At 35.7% G+C, this 21269-nt stretch overlaps 1 protein-coding gene across 6 annotated transcripts in view; it reads right to left on the bottom strand.

The window, feature by feature from the left end:
• The window catches only part of GLIS3 (GLIS family zinc finger 3), a 420742-nt gene that overhangs the window by 91876 nt on the left and 307597 nt on the right, over positions 1-21269 (bottom strand). For all 6 annotated transcript variants that reach the window (XM_039885485.1, XM_039885610.1, XM_039885559.1 and 3 more), the window contains 2 exons: positions 6511-6672; positions 2420-2530 (listed from right to left, as the gene is read on the bottom strand). In XM_039885485.1, the coding sequence (XP_039741419.1) occupies positions 2420-2530; positions 6511-6672 (273 nt within the window). The remainder of the gene's footprint in view (positions 1-2419; positions 2531-6510; positions 6673-21269) is intronic.

Here is a 21269-nt window from a genome sequence, read left to right as displayed (position 1 = left end):
AGGACCAGGCAATGGAAGTCAGCCAAATCCAATTCAACCATTTGCAGAAAACAGAGTTAGCATCAAAAGCTAAATCACTGGAGCAATAACACCTCACTTTATGTAAGATAAAATTAAGAGAATACTGTAACATTTGACATTAGATTATAATACTGCTCCTTGAAAGTATATCCTTGTTATCTAGATTGTCTATTGAAGGTTGTCTGCAAATTGTCTATAAATTTATATTTTGTAGTTTCAAAGTCTGATTTTCTTTTTTATATTAGTGCTTCAAGAATCTTTCATAAATCAAATTACTCTTATATAGAGACTGAAACATACCAAGTTTGAACAGAAACCATTAACAATTCCTTAAAGTGTACATTATGTTTCCATACTTACTTTCAATATCATTTTGTTGCTTATATTTGTCTAGATATGGGCATATATGCTGTCATATCTATGACAATTGTTACCATCTACGAAGGTGCTCTCCACTCTTATGATAGATTTGCCATTACAGTAAAACCTCACACATTTGAGAAAAGTTGGAGGTGGAAAATGGTCATATTTAGGGAAAAATACTACCAGCAAGAGCTTTTCTAAACAAACACAACTTATCACCTCAAGTTTATGAGATACACGCAGATAACAATGAAAATGTTAGGCAACAGTCCCGCTAAACACAGTTAACAGCATGCAACGACAATATGTTATTTTAAGAACATTAATCATCTCTTCACAACTTTATTTATATTATTAATTCACTTAGCAATTACTTTGCTCTTTTAAAATACAACTCTATATCCAATCTATATCAAACAGACATCTATTATTGTTAATAATATTATCTATTGATAATGATAATCTGTTATCAATTTACTGTGATCCTCATTAAAGAGACAACTATTTAAAGAGAAAAATAAATAATTTTAACAATTGACTTTCAAGAGTGTGTTTGTATACAATTAAGAATATCTATAATATCCTTTTAACTGGACATTTTTCTAACTCATGGAAGAGGTCAAATTATTTCCACATTCAAACCCTCAATTGGCATTGTGCTAACACCTCTCAAGTAACAAAAAGACTACAGAGCATTTCCAAACATAAACATGTTAAAACCCTATAAACCATGAAAGAATGCAGGATTGTAGTTAGCAAAAAGTCATGGTGACCTGAAAACCATGACCATGGAGTTCAATCACTTGAAAGAAGTTGAGTCTTAAACTTCCCTTAAATTGTTATTAAGAGCCCTTAAATCTCAGGTACCGATCTAAAGACAAATGAAATACTCAAAAAGCCAAGGTCAGGTCAACATATTTTCTGCCATGGTCAGAAGATACATGTTGGTCCAAAAATTTACAAACTCAGTTATTAGGAAATGCCTTGAAAGGCAGTAAGTTCCTTGCCCCTTAAGGTGTCGAAGCACAGCATGACCAGCCACTCGCTGGAGAGCTTATGAGGTTAGAAGAACAAGACACGGGGGTTGACTGGTTGATCTTTAACTTTTGCTCCAAATTTGAGATACAATGATTTCTATGAACTTTGAAAGATGTATTAATCCCTCATTGACGTCAAAGTAATTTTAGGGTCAATTCCTTTCTCAGATTTTCATGCACAGTACCTATCAAGAAACATGTTTTTTTCTAAGCTTAAAAGGAGGATTGCTTCTCTACTTAGTCATTCGCTCATCCTAGAGATTTACCTACCTTCTTCATCAGAGCTAAAATGATTTTAGCCAACAGACATACTATGAAAAGGGTATCTATTGTGCTGTTTTCTCCCCAATTTAATTTTCTTGTCACTTGTCATTTGGACTTAATTTCCATAAAAGCCTTTTGTTACTTTCCAGTTTAGGTGACTTACGCTAATTTTCTCTGATCCTTATTATACAAGCCCTTCCCAGAAATTCATATCTGGCTATATCAGCTATGCAAACTATAGCCTTGCTATTCCAGGCTTACCTCAGAGGTATTGCAGGTTAGGTTCCAGACCACAGCAATAAAGTGAATATTGCAATAAAGTGAGTTATAGGAACTTTTTGGTTTCCCAACGCATATAAAAGTTATGTTTACACTATACTATACTGTAGTCTATTAAGTGTTCAATAGCATTATATCTAAAAAATGTACACATCTTAGTTTAAAAATACTTTATTGCTAAAAAATGCTAATCATCACCTAAGCCTTCAGTGAGTCAATCTTTTTTTTGGTGGAGGGTCTTATAAAAAACACTATATCTGGGAAGTGTAATAAAGCAAAGCGCAATAAAATGAGGTATGCCTATATTTCACGGAAGACTTCTCTCCTCAAAGAGTCTAAAACATGTTATACCTTTAGGAGTATAAGAATTTCCAATGCCCTGCAGAAGCTCCCAGTACTGCAGAAAAATTTAAATATGCTTTTTTCTGGCTGGATAACTTCTCTTTTAAAATTACCTTTTTCCTCGCTTGTTGATCTTTGGAAGAATGTGCCTTCACATGCTTTCTTAGGGAACTTGGGTCTGTGTAGCGTTTGGTGCATCCTGGAATTTGACAAGCATACGGTTTCTAAATAGAAAAGAAAGAAAAAGCTGTGGTTAAATCATAAAAGTGACAGGGGCAGATTTACTCAAAGACTACTGACTGCAGAGCATGAACTATTACCAAATGACTGATGTGAAATGCTGGGTAATACACAGACATTTTAATTAGAAAGCCCAGTAAGTTTGCATCAAAGCAAAAAGGCGAGTAAAGTTTCAAGAAACAAAGAAAGAGATGTCCTGTCTTTGATAATTTTTAAGAGATTGCTATAGGAGACCTCTTGTGGCATTTTTTTAACGTGGAAATTATGAATAAGTATCTCCAGCCATACTTACAGTTATGTTCCCCTGAAAACAACCTTTGGTACTGTCAGAAACTAGGAAACACATATTCTTTAAGAGTTCAGGTATAAATAAGCTGTAGAAAAGTCCAGAAAAAACGGAATGTTTCAGAAGAAACCTGATTCAGAAAGAGAAAGGGAGAGAATTAAAAGGGAAAATTAGTGGAAAGTAGTGAGTAGGAGACAGTAGGTTTCAAACAACAGACACATGAAAAATCAGCCAGAAAGACATTAATGTCATCAGTTGTAAACGAGTCCTGGTGCTAAGCCTGGGTTTGTGAATAAGCCCTTGGCTGGACGTGTTGAGAACACCAATTTTGGATACCACAATTCCCCATGTGCTCCTGAGATGTGATGTGTGGAGCCTAAGGCTGAATCTAGAATCTTTTTTATTTTTGTATTCCTGTTGACTGGTTTATACTAATTAGGAATGAATGAATATACTATATACCAATTTAAATTTTAGCACCTATTCCTAGTATAATAACAAAAATCATAGCAAGGGTTTGAGTGTATGTCTTTTAAGTTTGCAATAAATCAAAACCTTCTGTTTATTCTAAGAAAAAAAAATCTCAGATCAATTGTGTTTACAAGATGTATTAATAGTCATCTACTTAGTATCTCATCAGGTACGATATTCTAGCTCTGTCTACACGAAGTGAAATGTAAGGAAGAGAACTGAAACTCTGTCTCTAAAATGGGATTCTTGCTGTAGAAACCAGCTCTCCTACTGACAAAAAAAAAAAAATCAGCTTTTTTTTGTTACTCTTTATATTTTGTTCCTATTTTCATGTGCATCCTTATTTTACTGCCCAACTTACATGTGGATTATATTTGACTTCAAGAACAAGGTAAAATTATGAATGCATAATTAAGTTTAACACTCCCAATTTGTATTCCAAGTTTGATTACCTGACATGTGTGTTCACTGAGTGACTGAGTGATTGACTGAATCGCCCAACAGCTCTTACACTTCCACGATGTGCTGGGCACTGAGTACATATCAGGGATATAACAATGTACAATAGATGAACCAGGCTCTCACTATATCTCAGTTTTGCAAAACGGTGAGCCAATTATGGCCTGAAGTCACTTGCCAATGATTTTCCATTAAGTAAATGTTTTCTTTAACCTGGAAATCTTTTCTGGGTTCACACGACTTTCTTGCCCTAGTCTTCCTTATCCTGCCTTGGCTTTAGGTGAGTGACGCCAATATCTTTATTGGAATCATGTTATAACTACATAAGCTCATGTTTGAACATTACAGAGATGTTGCAAGTAAAAAAAAAAAATCTTTGGGAATATAAACATGTTATACAAACATGTTATATAAACCGGTGCCATTATTATTATTATTATTATTATTATTATTATTGTCACTATTATTTGGGTTAGAAAGATAAGAAATGGGTAATGTCTTTTTGTATTTAATTTTGAGATGTTCTTGAAAAAAACTTGAATATTCATCATTCCCATCAGCCTCCTGGGGTCAGTATGCCAAAATAGCAATGTAAGAAGTTGGTCTCTAAGTGGTACTGGTGTACTGGTCATTTTACCTCAGATTACCAAAGCTATAAATGGCATGCTATACTTCATCAAACTACATTTTTCATTATTTATATTTTTACTGTAAAATTATTTCCACTGTTTAGACATTAAGATGCTCATAAAAATGAATTAATAAAACTGTTCAAGGTTAGAATTATGAACTCAGTATCGTTATGGAAAAAAAAACCATTTTCTTGTTAGTAAAGAATCCATTTAGTTGAAGAAAGATATTTTATCCAAAATTCTAATAGCATTAGCATAAGGAGTACTTAATGAAAGGGAAGAAGCACCTGAATTTAAATAATAAATTATTTAAGCAACTACAGTTTGCTTTTTAAAACAAATGTTTAATTTCTATATGATTTTAAAAGAGCTGACCAATTTATCAAATGCAATAACAATTTAAAGAGGAGCTAGTTTGTATCTTAAAGGAAAAACAATGTTTTTAAAAGATTTCATAAAGAATTATTTTTTTAAATAAAAATAGGGTTTAAAAAGCTACTGCATTGAATTGAATCATAAAATTATTATCTTAAGTAACTTTCTTCAAAAGTTTTAAAAAAGGATATATTTTTTAAAATTCCAAAATGATTTTAGAAAATGCTCTTAGTTTGATTAGCTAAAATTAGCTCAAGCAAAAAAGGGTACTGTAGAACCATAACACTTAGTTTCGCAATAGTTCTTTCAAACTACAGATAACTAGTTAGAGCAGAAGCAATTTTTCAAGACAATCTTGTCTCATGAATGTTCATTCTTCCATGATAAGTTTAATGACAAATTGAAAAATTTATTGGATTCTACCAAGACCATTTTAGACATACAAAACAGGGCATTTTAACATAATTTATTCCTCTTTCCTATTTCTACCTTTAAAAAATACTACTACTCACCAAACTTATTCATTTAATATTCTATTCTGTTGATCCTAAAATCATTGAATTCAGTTAGGCTAGCACGGAAAAGGTCCATCTTATGCCCATATTACTCTAATTATATTTCAGATATTTTCTGGTAAACCATCACGTTTATGTATATTGGGAGATAATTCTGTTTAGAAAGGTTACATGACATATAGCTAAAATGACTTCCATCAATATGACTAATAGAGACTAATATAAAATTTAATAAATATGTCAACTATAACATCAGAAGAATCTTAAATATGTATGAGAGGGTGTGTAGAAATAACAGTATCTTTTCAAAATTCAAATTCTGGTGTAGTTTAATAATAGACATCAGAATGTTAATGTTGAAAATGTACTGTCATGAATACATTATTTCCAAGAATGTGGGGTAAGAGATCTGTGATGTTATAATACATTTATCCTGATGGCTTTGTTAAGTGAAATTATATATAGTCTACCTGGCCTTGTGTAAGGAAAATGGCATCAAACCCTGAGAAATGCAAAAGAGGACAATCAACATAATTGAGAAAATAAAAGAGTCATAGAAAAGGCATTAGCAAATGAACAAAATGTTGTAGCATTAAGAGAGTTAAAAGGTAATAATGAAAATCAATTGTTCTTATAGGATTTATGTCAATAGGTGTGTGGCTGTGAACACAGAGAAAGTATGATGAAACTGAACTCTTGGGAAAGAGTTGCTGATTCTTTTTAGATCACTTAAAAGTGGAAATACCAGCTGGTTTCTAAAGTGAAAGGCCAGATTCACTCTTAAAAACCATGCCAGTCTCAACATTTTTATGTCAAGAAGAAAAGAACCAGAGCAAGAGAAAAAAGTGCTCCCTATTTCTAGCAATAGTATAGATTATGTATCTTAGTATATCTTGATATTTGAATACTTATTTTAATGCCCGCTCTGTAGTGGTCATTCTCTGTACTAAAATCTACTATATGACAGTTCTTTATATGCAAAGATAACCAAAGAACCCTTTTGTCCCAGGCAGTTGTAATATTTAGGATACTTATGACTACAGAAAAAGGAGGAAAGAGACAAACGGGGCCCCTCTGGCCCTCTACCAGGTTCTACTCCTGCCCTTGGCATTGCCCTTAAAAGCTGCAGACCATAAAGCAAACACCTTCACTATCCCACTATCAAAGGGGTACTTCCCTACACCAGGGCTTCAGGCTGGAAGTTGGAAAACTCCTGCCATTCTTACAGTGTCCAGATGCGTCCTCTGGTGCTTGGCGCGGTCACTGGAGTTACTGAATGCCTTCTGACAGCCTGGATGCTGGCACAAATATGGCTTCTCGCCTGTGTGACTCCGCAAGTGAATCTTGAGATTTTCGAGTCTTGAAAAGGCTTTCTTGCAACCTTCAAACTGCAAAAAGAAAACAATTTGGGGTTGTTGAGTAGGAACTTGAATACTTGAGTCTGAGAGACAGAAAAAAGAAAGTTTTTAGTTTGTACTTAGCCTAAAACAAAACAAAACAAAAAAATGAAATCCAAACAGTAACAAATATTACTTCTAAAAATATCCATATGTTTATGTGAACTGCATTTTTCCTCTGAATACACATGCCACTTTCCATACCAGATTTGGGTCCCAAACTGATTTCTGTGATTACTTATGTCAGAGAAAATTCACTGTGAGCCATCTGGCTCAGTTAATAAAAATACAGTAATGCGTGTCTTAAAGATTTATTAAAAAATTAGCACACTTTTCCATTTCCAAATTGGTCTAAATTGAAAGAACCAGGAAGGAAGAAACTTTTTACAACTAATAAACTAACAAGAAAAATCAGAATTATGTATGAGAAAAAAGGTGAATTGAAGATCAAGATGAAAAGTTGAATTGAAGATCAAGAGTTCAAGATGAAAAGGGCATGTATCCACTGAAATATTATGATCATAAAGTTGTTCTTCAACCATATTTTAAGCAGTTTTTCAACTCCCAATAGACTGACCTTGTTAATATATAGGGTGATGCCAAGCCTAATGAGATTAAATTTTCAAACATGCTTTCAAAAGGTACTGAAAGACAATTCATTTAATGTTAAGTCATTTTCCAAAAAAAGTGATAGTTTGATTTATTTTTACTTTTTAAAGAAATTTTGTCACCTAGTTCAAGAACAGAAGAATTAAAAATGAAAGACTAAAGATTTCAAGAAATGTTTTGTTGGTTTATCAATAATATTTATTGATGGTAATATTTACTTTATGTCTTCTGTGGGTAAACTATCAACTACTATTAAGCTGTTCAGTGATTCCAATCCTTGAAATGACAATCTAATACAGAAAATGAATTAGACAAAGCCTATATATGAAGCATAAAGGTGAGATGGGCATTTATCTTTTAACTCATTGGTGCTAAGCCTTAGAATATTTGTCACTTTGATAGTTTTAACCCCATCTGAGTTCTCACTGCAAGAGAAACTTACAAATATGAAACAGCTAAGCAGAACAAAGCATAATATCTTTAAAGCATTTAAGAAACCTTACTTCTTAGAGAGGAATATATTGTGTGTGGGGTTGTGAATAGGACAGAATATAAATAAAGAAGACAAATTCAAAATGGTTTCCATTCAAAATTATCAGGTATAACTTAATCTTACGATAAGAAATTTCATAAAATTCCTTGGTTTTCTTGCTTATTATAATGGATGATGGAGTACATTGTTTATGAAGGGACGATACAGAGCTGGCTAGGTTTTGGTTATTTGAATTTTCATTTTTAAGTAAAGGATGAACTAAGGAGAAAAAATAGTCAAATATGTTATAATTCCATTTAAATTGTCCAAATTTTGCATCCTCAGTATTTTAAGAAATTTATGAACGTTGTACTTATTTTTGATTGAGAGTTATACATGTTTCACAGACATATGCTGGTTTATTTCAATTTTTGATATTTTGCTTAAAATAATTTTGGTGTTTTCCTGATTTCTATTTCACATGAAAATAAATTTAGCCCAAACAGAGATGATGGCTGACAAAGCCAACTACTTTTTCAACAGAGTGAAAAATATAATATTATGTTGCTAGAGGGAAAGAGAAGCGGCTTATTTCCACAGGTTTTCAAGTGGGTCACAAATTTGAGAATAAAGGGGCTCAAAGTTAACCCCTGATTCATAGCTAAGAAGCCTCTGCTAACCATACCTCTGTTTTTAAGATTCTCTCTGAATGACGACTCTGAGCAAACTCCTGGAGCTCAGTTTATTTTACTTGGAATCACTTGGTGCACCACACTTAGGTCTAAAATGAGTTTGTGGTTTTGGACACATCAAGCCTGTATCCTAGTTCCTAGCAAGGCTCTTTTGTAGGGTGGACACCCTGAGGCCAGCTCCGGGGGTGCATACCCAAACCTAGGAAGGCCCCGGCATCCACTCCCTTCTACAGTCCCCAGATCTTGGTAAGAGAGAAGTCTGCTGCATTGTTTTGGCACCAACACAGAAGTGGAGAACACTTGAAAATAGATTTATGAAGTTCCTGTGAGTACTGGACTAACAAGACCCCTGGATCTACCACAGAGTGAATAGAGGGATCCCGGACATATCTTAGAACTAACTGAAAATGTTATCTGCATCAGACACAAACCGGATGTAGACTAGCATTCCCAAGGTCTCTCTAGTTAAATGTCCAAATAAATATGCAGTAAAATGTTCAATTAAAAATTAACTAATTGCTATTATTGCTGTTAACAGAAGCAATGATCAAAGATCAAGCAAGGGGCTTACTACATTCCAAGCAAGTCAGTGAAAAGTGACTACATCAAAGAATATCCTGACCATTTTTAAATAGCAAAGATGTAGGAAAATATGAGTGCTCAGACTGAAATAGACAGCAAAAAGATTATCTGTAAAATCATGAAAATCCCTTGATCTCAGATGTTTCCTCTGTAACAAGAAAGGCCAGAAGACAAAACTAGTTGTAGTACTTGTACTAGCATTATAGCATTTTGGAGGGAAAAGATTAAGAGTGAAGGGGTTGTACAAATAAAAGCAAGAGGAAGGTTGAGTTGTATGAATAAAATCAAGAGAGAGAAAGGCAATTTCATGTACTCAGGGGCTCATAATCTACTCCACACATTCACTCTTGTTTAAGAAATTTACTTGAAAAAAACTATGAACTCAAAACTAGTAAAATCAGGCACTGAAGAATTGATAAACAGCTCAGGGTGGAGCGGCTAACACCTACCCTACCAAGTGGATGCAGGACACCACACCTGACTGAACTTGCCATACTAACAATTCTGCAAGAGAAAGGAGGTGCTGTCCACTTCTCTAATGGTCTCTGGATGAAACTTGAAAGCAAACAATTCTGTAATGAATCATTATCATTCATTATGGGAATAATCCTGTTACTCAATAGAAGAATTTCCTCTCCTTTAGGCAATTTTATCCTTAGATTTATATGGTTAATGAAATGCACACTCATTAAAAATAAATTAACATTTAGGTAGAACTACAAAAGGTTGTTATAAAATACACTAAAACTGGTTGCTTTGGATATTTGGGCAAATGGATGCTGTTTTTCCTTATTATTTTTTCATGTTTTCCAAATCTTTAATAAGTGAGTCTTTCTTTTAAATGAATATCTAAACCTAGGGAAGCAAGAACCACAGGAAGAATATTTCCTTGGTTTGGCCAAACACTTTCTCACTGAGTTTCCTAAAGTATAAGGTCCATCCTGAGATCTAAGGTCCAAGTAGTCACCTGACCACTCATACCACTGCCACCAACCAACCCCTACACAAAAACTGACCAATATCCTAGTCTCAGGTCCTCTTCTACCTGGACTGGCAATGGAACCAAGAACCTAGGGCCCAGCAACACACAACTGGAGCATCAGGCCTAAGGTTGCCTGTACAAACACAGGCCCTATATGGAAAGATGACAGATCAACACTCAAAATCCAACAGGATAGCAGAAGTAGGAGAAATATAACACAAAAGAGAGACAAATGCAGGGTGATAATGTGGGAGGGAGTGATGGTGGAAAAGGGGTCTGGTATAAAATAGTAATTTAATCTAAATAGCATTCCCACACCTCCCCCCTCACCTCCCAACAAATACTGTGTAAGCCCTATGAGAATGGCGCTAGATTTAGATGTTAAGCATTGGGAGGAACAAGACGAATAAAACTCAGACTTTACTCATGGGAAGATGGAAGTAAGGTCAGTGTGTATGTCTGGGCGGATCGTATACTGATAAACCCTGAGCAGTGCTTCTCAAAGAATGTAGTGCAGAGACCAGCAACATCAGCATGTCCTGGGAACGTGTGGGAAATACACTCTGGCCCCACCTCAGACTTACAGAATAAAACCTTGGGGTTGGCGGCCTAACATCTTAGTGTTAACAAGCCCTTCTAGAGAATTTGATCCTACAGTATGCCAGTGAGTTCAAGAATGCCATTCATATTAAAATGATTGTTGATTTTCTTAAGAAAATCTCCTGACAGAAGTAAAGCTTCTCTCATAATTTCCCATTTCTAACTGGGACAAGAGTCATATGGACCAGCAGCAGCCCTAGACTGGAAAGGAACACCTCCATTCCAAGATAAGGCAGGGTGATCTCCACTCGCATAGCAAATGGGACACAATTTCAGAATGCCAATCTTGTACTAGAGATTCTTTCAACTCCAGACTATTCTGCTGCCAGGCAGATATCTGGTTCTGAAACAGGTAGTATGCCTACAAGTCCCCTCACTGGCCTCTTGACCAACAAAACGTCCCACATTTCTTGTGCCCATTACATTCCTCTACTGAGAAAAAGCACTGGGGAGGAGCTATCATTTTCCAGGCATATATAAGAACAAAACATGAAACTATAAGTGACAGGATTTTAAATCTCATGAGATTTGAAAACACTGCATTGCATAAAGCCTCACTCTGAGAAATCTTTTTAACTCTGAGGCTGTTTTCAAGTAACAAACTTTAATTAAAAAGTATAATAAGTTGCCTCAAACTCAGAGAACCTTAGTTTGCACCACTTTGCTAATTTAGGAGATTATTTCATATTTAAAGAATCACCACTGGACTGTAATCACCATCTATATATATTGGCTTGATTATGGATTGTTGACATTAAGTGGCATTAAAATGACCTTTGAAATATTACTTTCCCTTTCTATTAGAGGCTTTTGTGTAAGGATCTGAAAATGAAAGACTCATTAGACACCATTAAAATAGGATTTATTCCATATGTGTAACCAATAATCAAGTAGAATATTACTCCTTCCCCTAATCAGCTGCTTAGAGCGCAAAGAAGCACAAGTTCATATTCAAAGCAGTAATAACAGCAAACCTTTCCAGATCAGGTTTCTACATCATCACTAAAGTCAACAAAATCCAAACAGAAAGGGGTCTAAGATGCTGGACATGCTTTTAAAAAATATACATTTGATTTCAATTAAGGCTCAGTGTTTACCATTCTTGAACCTATATACTTTTACAATTTCATCAGTCAAGATCGATTAATCCCATTAGTAAGGTTGATACAATGATACACTGTACAGCATATGCTAGTTTACATCTTCTATTTAAAGCCCAAAGACAAGAGAGATAAACGGCACTAGTGGAAAGGTCAGAAAAAGATTTCTAAGACATGGATATAGTCAAGGTGACTTCCATAAGCCCAAGAGTTCAGGTCCACTTGAATCATGGACATACCTCCAAAAAGTGTAAATGAAAGACTGCTTCTCCTGTGACACACACACACACACACAGAGAGAGAGAGAGAGAGAGAGAGAGAGAGCGCACAAGAGAGAGAGAGAGAGAGTGCACGAGAGAGCGAGCCAAAGGAACACTTCAGGGCCAAGGGCCACCTCACATATTTGAGAAGAGGTTAGGAATCTGACTAATGTATTCAGCTGAGATTTGGAAGCTTCCTTCTAGGACAGTGCTTCTCAGCTGTAAAGGCTCACAAGTCACCTTGGTATCTTGTTAAAAGGCAGATTTTGATTCAGTAGGTATGGCTTGGGGCCTGAGACTTTGCATTTCTAACAATCAATCTCCAATACTTCTAAATGTTAAATGTTCAAAGATTACACTTTGAGAAATAAGGTTTTAGGGATCATTAAGCTACCCTCAGGTTGAAAATATACTGTTTGATGAGATTTTAAAAAGGAAGTAATAAAAGAACCAAAGCAAAAATAAAAGAATAAAGAAAGGGTTTGCTTTTGATAACTCAAACTGTGGTAGCTTTGTCTTTAAAAGTGTGGAAGAGTAAAATTTAATTTTAAAATTTAGGTTGGGAAGATAACAGAAAGTGTTATCTGAGGTGAGGAGCAGGGGGAAGCAGAAGAAAAGTCAGAAAAAAAGAGGACAAGAATCAAAACAAAAAGACTACAGAAGCACACTGGAGTTATCCGATTTTATTTCTTCTTCGGTCTCACTCGCATTTGGACATATGGTTTGCCTCATGCCACCCTGTAGGTTTCTGTTCCCAGTACATCCTTATTAGTACTAGATGCTCCTGCAAATCTTAATATTTACCCCATCAGTTTGTAGAAAGTGTTGCATAAAGGGAGAGAAAGTAAATAATTCAAATGCTTTGAAGCTTTTAAAAAGTATCTAGTTCATGGATTCATTATCCTGAGTAATAAGGAATACTTTCCTCTTGCTATCTCATTGAAAACAATTCTGCATTGAGGATGGAGATGTCACAGAGTGTTCTCGCTTTGTGATTTTACTCATGTTTATAGCCTAATCACCTTCTTGTCCATAACAAAACAACATACCCACAGAGAAAGAGTTTCGATGTTTCCTTTTGGTTGCTAAAAAGTAATATCTGATTTTATAATTTTTCAAAGGTTCTACACAGAAGAATAGTGGCCTCATTGGAAAATTACTTAAAACATATTTAAAGTTGTGGCAGGATTACCCCTGGTTAACTTGAGAGTTCTCTTAACTTCAGGGAAATCAGTGAAACCCAGACTGATATTCTAAAGGTTCCAAGTATCTAAATAGATTTCCATTTGCATTTCCTATGACAGCCTTCAGAGTTTACCTGCCCTTGGTTTGGGTAGCTGGAGGGAGAAGAGACTATGACACTTTGCTTTCAATGAGTCAACCACTTCAGTGCATGCCACTCATCTGGCATTCTGTAGTGGCCTACAGTACTCATTTATCCAGATTTTCTGGAACTATTAAAAATTTTGTAGAATTAATATAAAACGCTTTCAGTAATGTTTTCCTAAACCATAATAAAGAGATCCCAGTTACTATGTTTCTCCTTATTATTTTGGTGTACAAAATGAATCTATTAACTAGCTCATAAACACAACTTCCTGGCTTGTTATGCTTCTTGTTTTTGATTTAAAAATCTGTATAAAACAAAGGTTACATAAATGGGCGGTATATATGTGTTTCTTACTGGTTTAAGGCAATTTGTTACTTTTTAACATTTTAGGTCATGGGTAGCAGTTGTTCCTTATAAGGGTACTCTAAATGAGGTGACAAAATAAACGAGGGTGAACTTAAAAAACAAAAATTGAAAAAAATGTTTTCAAGAAGCCACATGACAATGTAGAGAGAAATATGTGATTTCTGTGCCAGCAAACCATATTAAATTTTTATGGAAATTATGAAGTGTCTGTTTTATAACAATTGAAAGGGGCTGAGGACAAATGGAACTTCATCATGGGCATTATATTCACAACTGGGAAAATTAATTCACAGCGCAACACTGATATTTAAGACATATCATATGGCCCTCTCCAGTTATTCAACAAATATAAGGTATCATATATTGTTCATGTTATATCAGTACAATGCCAGAAAACTACAATTTCAAGCAAATAATTAGTTCTATGAGTGGGTACATATAAAAAAATGCTAGTTGTCTGGAATTGTTTAAACATAATAAGTTTGTTGCCTGATTTTTTTGTTGTTGCTGTTTATTAGCATTGATTTCATGCAACTGCAAATATATATCTACTAGAGCATGTATACGTCAGAGGTTCGCAGTCAGACCTCTATAAATGCACTTTGATTATGTGCCAGTAGAGCAAATATATTTAAGGCTAGTAATTGGCCCTGCATAAATATATCTAAAAGCAATCAAATTATTTAATTTTCTATGTTCCTGTGTTTCTGACCACCACATAGCCAGATATAGTTCCATATACATATATCTATACAAGCACAATGCTTCTAGAGGTATATATAAGCATACATATAAAAGCAACTTTCAGATGTTTTGCTACTCTGTATTAAATAAAACAATTTTTCAAACTCTTTAAGTACCAGTCCATATACTAGGTATTGAGTTTCTTCCACATTCAGCATTTTATTAGGCTCTGTGGATGACACAAAAGAAACATTAGGCTCAAATCTACCTTTCCTGCATTAATAGAACATGCCAGGAGACATATACCCAGAATAAATTGGGAGTCTGACCCAGCCTGCTCTAACACCTCCAAACTATTTTCTTTATAATAAAGGTGAGGAAACGAGAGAAAATGTAGGAATCATTTTGTGGACATTAGGCATTATTTTTGACATTTAAAAAAAATGTCAGAAACATTCTCTAAAAGTCGATTTCTCTAAAAGGTCTCTCAAGAAGACAGGGAAGAAAAGAGAACTAAATAAGCACAATGAAAGAAGTAGAAAAACAGAGAGAGAGAGAGAGAGAGACAGAGACAGAGAGACAGAGAGAAACTGACTACAGGTCATAGAAGGGCTTAGCATATATGCAGTCAGACCTGTCTCCTCCTCTCTGTTCTCCCACCCCTTCTACCCAGGCTCCAGGGCAATCCATAGGCTGCTCCTTAATAAAGGAGCATGCTCCTTTTTGCCCCTGTGCCTCCACATGTGCTACTCTCTGTGGCTGATGACATTTTACTGATCCTTTAGCTTGGTGTCACCTCCTCTGTGACGCCTTCCTTTATGCTTTCACCAAACCACAATGGATCACTCCTCACATATCCACCACCCTTTGCCCACTGCCCCCCTAATACATGGAGTTACACTAATTGGATTGTTTGTCTCCACCCACTACTAGGCTGTGAGCTTTATGAGGACAAGGGACTGAGTCTTATTAATCTTTTTATTGCTAATACTGGATATAGTGCTTGGCATATACTCAAGTGACCATAGATAATTTACTAAATAAATGCTAAACAAAATAGACATAATGAACTCTTTGTAAAAAAAAATAATAATAATAAAAGCATACTGATTTCCTAGACTTCCTTGTGTAGTAAGCTCATTAAAGCCTTTTAATTAGGTAGGGCCAGTTACTGTTCATGATGACATCAAATGGTCAACATTGCAAAAGCTATAAAATGCATTTATGGGTTTTGCTGGATTTCAATGTTCTATATAACTACTGTAAAATGTATTTAATTATTTTAAATATAACTATGTGAGGAAACAATATTAATAACAACATGTTTATATTTGTGTGTGTGTATATGAGATGCATTATTTTCTTTATTGATGTTCTGAAAAATTTGCAGCAATGCTGGTGAAGTGAGTAAACTGTTTTCCTACCACACCCTTTTCTAAACTTGAGCTGAACATACACAGACCCATTGGGAACATATCATTAGCAATAATTCAAGGCAAATAAATGTGTGCCTTCTCCATACATAAAGGAAAATAAACTGTTTTAAATTGCCCTTTAAAAGCTGAGCTCATATTCTCTCAAATATGCCAGGAAAGAGCCTCTCATCAGAGCATCTAATGCAAAGAAAAGAGATCTTTTGGATTTTGCCCTTAATTGCCCTGAGTCAAATATCCTCAAAGTCCAGGTCAAACAATTTCCCATGATGCCATGCCTCTGCCCATCCTATAACCAACCTCTCTAAATGCGAGACAGACACTACGACCCCAAATGATAGTCATGCGTAGCTCCAGAGCTTTGTGTGTTCAGAGTACAGGGGGCTGTAGCAAGGCCTTGGCTCCTTCTCTCCCATTGTCAGTGACTGGCTATCCTGTGACTGTTTTTGACTGCGAAGATGAGAAATGCCACTGCTTGCCTTCAGTTTTATTAAGAATTGGCATACTTGGTTTAACAGAACTAAGCAATATATTTATCTACTATGGTGTTTCCCAGAATGATTGCTGAATTCTGTCATATCTTGACGGAGAAACTGTTTGCGGGTTGCAACAGAATGTATGCTAACATACATACTGCAACACAAACCTCCAAGACAAACTGTTTAAGTCAATTTACTATCATATAGGCACATAGGTGCAAATATGTGCGTATGCACTTGTGGGTACAGCCATGGGCAAACAGTTTAACACTTGCACACATATCCCACACAGAGTCTGTAATAAATATATGTGTTCAAGATCTATGTGCAGGGGTGTAGAGGCAAGCATGAATTTGCCAAGAGAGAAAAGGAAATTCACACACGAAGAGAATAATTTACCATAAATTGGCCCACACTGAGTTTATTCCAAAAAAACAGAGTGCGAGATGCCAAATTTTTAATGGCTCTTACTATTTCAGATCTGGCCCTGACAAGCTTTGGAAAAGATGCAAGTAGGCAGGAAAGATGGGATTAAAAAATTATATCTTAAGCCTTTTCGCTTTTAAATGTAAAATTTCTACCACTGTGACAGGAGTAGAGTGGCTGGGATATTTTCCTGACACTGTGCTTTTCTCAACAAAAAGTCATCGATTTTCATTATGCATTGCTTAAATATAAATTCTGTACTTGCTAAAAGTCATCTGAGACTGGCTGCTTAAAAAAAGAAGCAGATATGAAAATAATGGAACTCAAACCCCACATTAGCCCTGGCGGCCATAACAAAGGTGTGAACTCCGAGTGATGCCTCCCGGCAGCTCCACAGTCCTAGGACTGACAATCTTTTGGGACAACCCACACTGGTTCATCAAAACCACGTATGCACTTACTTCCAAAAGGCATCCCTTTCAGTTTTCTTTCCTTCACAGCTGAGCTTCTCTGCATGGCTCTCCCATCACATGCCTGATGGGCACATAGCACATGCTCAGAAAACTTTCCATTTCTTTCACTTGCTCTTCTCTTCCCCTGTTCTAGGGAATTTTAAATTCCCTATCCTATCTCTGAGCCCTTCCTTCCTGGTTGTTGAGGGAATCACTCTCATATTTTGCCCCTTCCTTCTATGTGCCCATGGTTCACCCATGAACAAGAAACTGTCATTAAATCCATTAACCCTTTCCCATTATGACCTTTTAGGTTTTGAACCAACAGGAAACTCAATCATTGTATACATGCATTGAGTTTGATCGCTATAATTATTAGAAAATATCTAAGAATTGTAAACTCAATCCCCTTGGCTATTCTACTTAACGGAACATCTACCCCTTTCTTTGGAACTTGATTCCATTTATCACAAGAATGGTAGGTCTACATAATTCTACCTACAAGGGTCAAGTTTGGAGTGGATATGGATCATCTCAGATGTTTTAATTTGAAGAGAATTTTAGTCTATTATTTGGAGTAGTTGACTTTTTAATTTAAACTATTTCTTATTCTCCAAAGAAATAAAAAATGAATAAAATGTGTTGTTTCTAAGATATGTTTCTTCTTTTATTTTATCTCCTTGGCCATCTTATAGAACCAACAATCCTGACATGAAAGTACTTAGCACACAGTAAATTCTCAATAGAAGTTAGCCACCAGTATCAGCATCTTTTATGCATTCGAATTATCTAGTATTATTATCCTCATTTTACAAGTGAAGGGATTAAGCGACTTGCCAAAGTCACACAGCTAGTAAGTGGCAGAGCTACAATTAGAATCAAGGCTTTCTGGCTCAGTTATTTAACCAAGTATTTCATCCATGCAACCCCAAGAGGATATTACTTCTAAAGAGTTCAAAGAGATAAAGAAAGAAAGGTGTCCTGGAAGGAATCCAAATGTACTTCTTTTTTTTTCTTCACAAAGTTAAAAATAGTAGTTTAAATTCACAATAGGGTCAACTATCCTAAATTATACCAATAATTCTCTCCAAAGTGTGAACAGAGAGTGAAGTCATTAATGACTACTGTGAGCCTATGTTCTTGGCATAATCTTCATTTTTACTAACTGTAATTCTCAAATTAAAAAAAAAAAAATGGTATGCATTTGTAAGCCACTCAGATGCTTGGGATGCTTAGACATAGATGCAAAGTGAGACCCGACATGAAATAGTTAACTTGAGTATTCTAGAAAGACCACAAGCCTGCATATTCAGCCAATGAAATACCTTATAGTATGAACCCTTACTCATTTCATCAAATGAAGGCATCCCTAAACTTACTACCAATTTATCAGTGGTGACAGAACTTGGTATTTCTTAGATGCATAGTTGGTTAAGCCTTCCTTCAAAGTAATTTTACCTATGGAGAAAAGAAAGATGTCTTAGAAGTTCCCATAATCTAATAGGTGCCTAATATGTATTAGGTGCTCAATAAATGGCTTTTGTCTTGAAACATGGTTAATTGACTGAATATTTGCCTAAATATTTGTTGTAGCACTTCTAATTCCATTTGAAGCAAAATACTCTAAGAAAGGGCAAACAGTTCATTTTACTATTTTTCTTTGTTGGATATAATAATCCAATCTGTATCACATCAGAAGGCACACCGCTATTGTTTGTTAAACTTGGCCTAGACTTCTCTGAGCTCCAGGCCCTACTGCTTATTCACTATCTCTATACTGATAGTTCACAGACACCTCAAAATAAATATTCCAACACTTAACAACAACTTTTTCCCTAAATCATAGTCTTCACTCCCTGCTCTCTATTTATCCAGCAGTATAGGCCCAGAGTCTGGGAGGAATCCTTAACATCTCCCTCTCCCCACAACCATTTCTATTCTCCAAGTCCTCAAAAATATCTCTCAAACATGTCTACTTCCCTCTATAAACATTTGACGTCCCCTAGTCTAAGCCACCTTCCTCTCCTAGCTGATTTACTTTAATAATCTCCTAACAGATTTCCACCATCTACACTTGCCTTCATCCACCATCATAGTCTCCACATGCTGCCAGAGTTACCTTTTGAAAACTAGAAATGTGACCATGTCATTCTCCTAGGTCAAATTCTACAAAGGTTTTCCACTGGCTTTTGGATAAAGACCAAAGCTTAGTTATGGTTTATAGGATCTTGCTTGATTGGGCTCCTGACTACTCTTCAACTTCCCCCTCACCTCACCTTCCTTCCATTTCACTCCCTCAGCTGCAGTCGCACTGATCTTTCAGTTCCTCAAAGATGCCATGCCCTTTCTCACCTCAGGGCATTTGCACATGCCATTTCCTTTGAGTGGAAAAATGTTTTCTTTTTACTTGCCTGGTTAAATCCTACTCATCTTTTAAAGCTTAGCTGAAATATCCCTTTTTCAGGAAAGCATTCTCTGTCCCCAAGCTTAGGTTTAGTCTCCCACATATATGCTCTTATAACATCCTCAAGGAATGTGAGCTCCTTTAAGACAGGGACCAGGATGGTCTTTTTCATCACGTACTAGTATGCACAGTCAGCTCCTAATGCAGATGTGTTAAATAATTGACAAATGAGTTCTTACATATTAAAATGCAAGTTGCTTATTTTTAAATGTTTTCTTTTCCTTCCTTCCTGCCTTCCTTTCTTCCTTTCTCTTTTTGAAACTATGTTTCTAGGGTTTAAAATCCACTCAGAATAACTGTATATTCATAAAACAGTGCTTGTTCCAACAAACAATGGAGAATAATAAAAGATGAGTAGAACTTAAGGAAGAGACCCTCAGGAGAAAAAAATACTTGTGAAGCCCTCTGTAATTTCTAAGTGCTATATGAAATGCAAATGTTTTCTAGATTCCAACTGCACACACAGAAATATCTCAACTCATTTTGACAAAGTTATCCACCAGGGGGATGAATAAATAGCTTCACTAAATATATATGGTGCAATTACACCCGGCAATAAGTGACAATAGGTCTTGCTTTACAGTAATCTAAAAATTCAAAGCCCAATTATTTCAGCTGCTCAGTAAACAATACTGAAAAGATGTGGTGGTAAAGCAACTTAAGAACAGACTGTATTAGTAAACGCTAATGATCTCTTTATAATCCACAGAGCCATTTCTTTTTCTTCTGAAGGAAAGAAAGCCTTTGGTAAATTAAGAAAAAAAAAAAAAAGACATCCATGAGCTACAGCCAAGAACAAAATGAAAGCAGGGAGTACTTCCTTTGATCTTTCAAGGGTAGTATTTAGTTAAAGAATGTATGCTGGACTACAGAAAAACATGACGAGAAACATGAGTGTTTGGGACCTGAAAAATACAGTTGTTGGCAGCTAGCCTTTAAAAAAAATACGTATAAGAAAAAAAAAAAAGGAAGAAAGAAAAAAAAGACTCTATGGCTCCAAATTTTAGGACAAACTGACCTTGACTTTAATGAAAGAGGTCAGTTTCAGACTTCTTTTCAGAACGCAAAAGCATTGCAAGTAATTGGTATAATTAGCAGTTCAGATATGCAAATCAACTTCAAACTTAAAATGACTGAGGTGGAACAGCAACCTCAACAGGAAAAAGAGAAGAAAAGAGAGGAGATAGAGAAGCATGGAAAAAACAACCCTGGCCCTTCTGGACGACTGGAGGTCAGCTAAAGTGTGGCTGACCATTGCAGTGAAGATAGATGGGGACACTGCTGATCGCTTTAAGAAAAGCACGGTGAGGGTCAAAGTTAAAACCGGAAGCTTCCTAGCCATAGGTTCACCCAGATCAAGAAGATTTGGAGGACAATCAACAAGGCAGATCTGGAACCACTACCTTATTAAGAGCTCTTGTTTGCAGGCTCTCTAGACTTGTGGTGTTTATTATTTTTCTAATTTGAGCAAACCATGTCAGCTTTTGGCACCTCAAAAAATAAAATCATATGGCCAATAAAAATGTTTATTTAAGGGGAAAAATGTCAGCTGAATGGCATCGGTTTCCTTCTTTACTCAGCTGCCTTACTACTGAGAAATGGTAACCTCCCTCACTGCTCTTCTGCCTGTCTGGGATCCACCCACTCAGCGCCCACT

This window comes from Pteropus medius, unplaced genomic scaffold (assembly GCF_902729225.1).
Source record: "Pteropus medius unplaced genomic scaffold, Ma_sr-lr_union100, whole genome shotgun sequence".
Taxonomy (NCBI): domain Eukaryota; kingdom Metazoa; phylum Chordata; class Mammalia; order Chiroptera; family Pteropodidae; genus Pteropus; species Pteropus medius.
Note: the sequence above shows the minus strand (reverse complement) of the source record. Positions and strands in the feature narration are given on the sequence as shown.